Here is a 5,341-nt window from a genome sequence, read left to right on the forward strand (position 1 = left end):
TTTCGGCATACAAATCCGTTGATGGCATGATTTAAATAATTTTAAGGGGATCTGCTGACTTTAAGAGTAGCCGCTGCACTTGAAGCAACCAATAAAGAGTTTTTTTCTAGTAAAATTTTTTATATTATCTTATCTGCTGCATTCTAGGACTTATGGTGTTTTTATAAGGTCGTAGTAACATTTGCTTATTGATTGGGTTTTCACAAGGGGAGAAACCCTTTTAATAATAATATAAGAGAATCAATAATAACTACGTCCTCTGATAGTACTAGTAATTGAAATAATTTGATTTCAGTTTATTTCGTATTTACCTGTCATTCCCATATTTATTTATCTCACTTTTATTTTTCCCACATATATTAATATTTCATCGCAGACAGATCAAGTATTTGCTGTTTAAACATTGGTCCGACAACTTTAAATAATTTTATTCGCAAATTACCTGACTTCATAACAGATAAGTAATAGTAGGTTTTTTACTTAATGAAAGGTTTCAATGTGTCCACTACATAAATAAATAGATCATAAGGAATATTCGTATGGAAATAACACGTTCTAGAATAAGAGTAGATTAAACACAAAGTCCAGAAAGTCCAGGTTTACAATCTGTGATAACAAGTTTTATAATCAGATTTTAATCCAGTACTCTTGTTTTTATTTTTAAGTTATATATAAATAATAATGACACTTCAAATATATTTGTTTTTTATGACAAAAAAGAACAGTCAAATCAACTTAATAAAAAATTTTCGATAAAAATTTCTTAATATTTTCATAAGAATTTGACTGATATATACTATATTTTTGTATCAAAATAATTATGTGGTTATTTAAGAAATTATTTGGCAAATCAAACGTGGAAGAAAGGTAATTAATTTTTATGAAAATTATAAATTAGATTAATATTCATAAAAACTTTTTTCTCTAATTTCTTTTTGTGATTAATCTCCGTAATACCACAGCCGGAACACAGAAGCATCTGGAATCGATGCAATACCAAATACGGACTTAGCAGGATCGAGCTGCAGTTCGCAATCTCCTCCAATTGAACAGGTAACGATGGTGTGTAATGAGACGTCAGTTTCGGACAGTAATTTAAGTATCCGCGGTAGTGTCGTTTGTGATGATCTACCACAAAGGCAACTATTACCTGTAGAAAAGACAGAGCTCAAGATAGAACACGTTTATAATTTACGTAGTCGTAGCAAAAATTCAATTTCAGAGAGCCTTAATGTAAATGAAGAAGGTTTAACTTCTCGAGTTGTGAATGATGAAAAGACAATCTGTGGACAAAAACAATCCATTCATGCTCAAGATCTTGGTAAGCGAAAGAAGGATGAATTCACTCAAAATGGTGGTGGTGATACTATAAGCCGTTCGGTTGTAATAAATGAAACAAAAGTTGAGAAGAAACTCAATATTGCAAAACGTAAAAGGTGTAGCACTGATGAGGCTGCAACAGCTAAAAGGATACGTACTGAGGACGAGGATGGAAATGATGCTTCCAATATGGACACAAGGGATGCTGAATAAGAAGAGTAAAACTTGAAATATAACTAAAGTAAAAGTCCACCTTAATAAGTATTTATTTTCGTATATTTAGAGTTAGTCATATATAGAGTTATAATTTAATTCTGGCATTAAAAAAATTCTTTGTCAATTTTCTGCAAGGAAAGCTTTTTTCTCAATAAAGAAACTTATTGCCACCTACACACCTAAGGTAAAGTGAAAGGTTTCAACAGGTTTTACATATATCCTGTAAAAGGGATTATGGGGTGTAGGATTGCTAGCAGGCTATTGTTGATCATATTTAACAAAAACGAATCCTTCCTACTTTAAAAAATATGACGTGGACAGACATTTACCACATTCTGAAAATTATATACAAAAAACTAACAATTTTGAACATTGTTTCAATTTTATATACAATATATAATTTTTAAAATAAAAAAAAAAAGTGTTTTAATTGATGTTTAAAACGATTTGAATACAAACATTTTAACATAAAAGTCGATTAAAAATTTCAAAAGTTATTCGCCATTTTCTAAATTTGTCCGGAATAGTGGTTTTTATTAACAAGTCAGAAAAATCTTTTTTCCGAAATTATTATGTAAAGTTTAGAGTGCAAATCTATGTAAAATTGTACAAATTTTATTTTAAAATTAAATATTAATGCTATTAAATATTAATTTATTTAATTTTATATAAAAGTCTAATGTCGAATGTAGGACTGCTGAGTACTTATGTATCATGTGATATGTAGCAGTCTATTAAACTGCTAATTTTACATATGATACCATATTGCACTGATTTGACATTATATGTTTTCTGAGTACTTTTATATTCACTATTATATGAATATTGTGGTGGCAAACAGACATTTTGTGCATAAATACAATCCTAATCACTTTGGTTTTATTTATGGATATTTCATAATCAAAAATGATTTTAGAAACATATATAATGACGAACGAGTAGCAACATTGAGTACTTTGAATTTGCTTTGGCTAATCAAGATTAATCGTGGATTTCTAATGGAATGTGCGGATACGGGTCTCCTAAGGCAAGTCTTCTCAACCCGTACAAGTTAATAAAGTTGCACCATGTAGATCCACTTGAGATTGTAGTGCAATTGTAGTGAAATTGTAAGAATTTTGAATATATTTTATTATTGGTATTCGTTCTACCCTCACTAAATAGAACACTACATAAATAAACGCGATAGCATCCTCTTTCATTCCATGAACTTCACTTGTATTGATATTAAAGGAGTGTCTCATATATAAGATTGTTTTGTAAAAATGTTTGCAAATAGAGAACAATTTGGTTATCTAGAAACCATACTTTTAACAGATGTCAATAATGTAGGAAAGAAAATCGCACTCTTGAGATATTACCTTCAACTTTCTTCCCAAAACTGAATCAAGTCTCTGAAAATGTGAAATCAGTATTGAAATTGGGTTAAGGTAAAACTCAATAATAACTTTATCCATAATCAATGCAAGAAACTAATTAGAAATACTTCAATTCGGTGAGTTAAAGCTACAATTGGCTGAGTAAAAATTAAATTGGTATTATTTTGTATAATCCATTAGTTTTCGACCTACAACACAGTCAAAACTTAATTACCTCGGGTAAAAACTCCTAACATCGAGAACAATTATGAAACCATATGATTTAATAAGAAAGACAATAATGACTAGTGGAATAGTGGATTAATTACGTTGATTTATTTAAAATTTTAGGCATTTCCATTTCAATCTTATAGCAGTCTTATATACTAAAGACGGACACACCTACTTTTAACCTTACAATTTTTAACTTGCAATTTTTAACTTCAAATTTTTTACTTCAAATTTTTTACTTCAAATTTTGAACTTCAAATTTTGCAATTTCAAATTGGAACTTAAAATTTGTGAACTTTAAATTTTGAACTTCAAATTTTGAGTATAAGAAATATTGTACAAAGTTTATGAAATTAGAAAAATATAAAAATACATAACTTTATTTCCTCTTCCGTTTAATAGGAACCACTGAGTGATGTTCTTCTTCAGTATATTTCCTTTTTCTAACGCGAGGAAGTTGATCGACATTTTCTAGTAGTAGCTTTTCGTTCCTCTTCCTAGATTTTGCAATCTTTTTCTTTTTACAAGTTTCCTTCCGTTTCGTCTGGGTGGGTGTAGGTGGACTTACGCGCTGTTTCTTGACCTTCTTGTTGACCTTCTTCTTGGGCTTAGCTTTTTCATCCTCCATTTCGGTCCTAATGCACTTAACGTTTTCACGTTCCTTCTTCATAACTTTTACTTTCTTTTTTGTGTCTTTTTTCGCTTGAGTCTTTCTGGCTCTTACGGCATCTGTATTAACCTTACCCTTACCACATTTTCCACTTAACAACCGTGCCGTGACAGAGCGTGTAACAATAATGGAGCGTCTAACAGTAATAGATTTGCATCTAACTGCTTTTCCAGTCGCAGCATCAGCTTCACTATTTGAAGACACCATTTGTTTTAATTTCTGGCGATCCATTATTAAGCTTTGGCAATGGACTAAACTACTCGGACTCTGCTTGTAGTAAAAGTTGTTTCTTGCTTTCTATTGAAAATAAATTGGTTGGTACGATATACCTCTAGCAAAGAACCTGATTTTCTAACACACAATCAGACTGATTTATAGTTTTTAAATATTTTTCAATTGAAGTTAAATTTAATTCGAATTTTGACTTCTATTTAGCTTGCTTATTTAAATATACAAAATTCATTCAATTTACAGAAATTAATATTTTTCCCAAATACTGAGGGGGGAAAAGGAAATAAAAGTAAGAGACCTTTAAGTCTATTTTCTTTGTGAACCATAACATAGATTGCTGAAAAGAATCTATTTGGGAAAATTCTTTATCATAATTTACAGTATCGACAATTTCCAAGATTTATATAATTTAATAATAAATAGGGCATCAAATTTATCAATATTTAACATACTGAAAATTTTTGTTCATTTGAAATGTTTACAATTAGAGGTGTTTTTGAATAAACTTTTCTTAGAAACCCTACAAGCTGGAAAATATATTGGACTCTTTGGTATTAAAGTCCTTAGCGATACCACTTAGTGCAATTAATAGGGTGTGATCGCAAATCACCAATAAGGTGACTATAACTAAGTATTCCTGGTTCTGCTCCCAATCAGAAAATGTTTTTTCCCGGGTTTAATAGTCACTGATCCATCAGTGTCACAATAATTACTTTAAATCATTACTATTACGAACTGTTACGATAATAACGAACTACAAAATTTATAAGAAATCTCTTGGAAGAATTGTAGCAGGCTCTTCTTACCTTACAGATGTTGTCTTTCCGAAAAGTTATTTCTGTTTTTACCATAAAATCGTTGTATACGCGGTTGATGACAATTTTGATGACAGTCTGGATCTTCAGTGGTGAATATGTGCATATTTTATCGAATTCGTTATCTATCTCGATTTGTAAACAATCAATGCGCTCAGAAGCCCAGAACTTATGGAACTCCCTTTCGGTTTCAGTGAATCAATGGATTGTTTCTATTTAAATACATTTTATAAAAATGCGTTGTGCGCTGTAGTTGGTAATATAATCCGATATAGTCCGATTGTCAGTATAAAATTTTTATTGTATATAATTTTTACACTTTAAATTTGACCAATAAAAGTTTTCATTACTTTTAGCTTCTAATTTTATAGGTTCAAAGTCTTGAGACTGCCACTTGTAGTCCAACAATTATACTGACTTAAAAACCAAAAACAATTCTGCTTAGGTATTAAATAAGACATTTTGTTATTATATTTCACTACTATTCAAAAATCGATCTA

At 30.1% G+C, this 5,341-nt stretch overlaps 1 protein-coding gene across 1 annotated transcript; it reads left to right on the forward strand.

Moving 5' to 3' along the window:
* The first annotated feature begins 775 nt into the window (after positions 1 to 775).
* On the forward strand, positions 776 to 1,562 carry LOC119661946. Its single transcript, XM_038071464.1, has 2 exons — positions 776 to 867; positions 963 to 1,562. Exons 1-2 carry the CDS (start codon positions 821 to 823, stop codon positions 1,531 to 1,533), a joined length of 618 nt encoding a protein of 205 aa, XP_037927392.1. The 5' UTR covers positions 776 to 820; the 3' UTR covers positions 1,534 to 1,562.
* The last annotated feature ends 3,779 nt before the right edge of the window (positions 1,563 to 5,341 follow it).

The sequence above is a fragment of the Teleopsis dalmanni genome, chromosome X (genome assembly GCF_002237135.1).
Source record: "Teleopsis dalmanni isolate 2A chromosome X, ASM223713v2, whole genome shotgun sequence".
Lineage (NCBI taxonomy): Eukaryota > Metazoa > Arthropoda > Insecta > Diptera > Diopsidae > Teleopsis > Teleopsis dalmanni.

Bases quoted from the DNA above. Each gene is read 5' to 3' on its own strand.
- LOC119661946 (XM_038071464.1), top strand. From the start codon at position 821: ATGTGGTTATTTAAGAAATTATTTGGCAAATCAAACGTGGAAGAAAG. The intron at 868-962 runs GTAATTAATTTT...GTAATACCACAG, and splicing joins AAATCAAACGTGGAAGAAAG to CCGGAACACAGAAGCATCTG.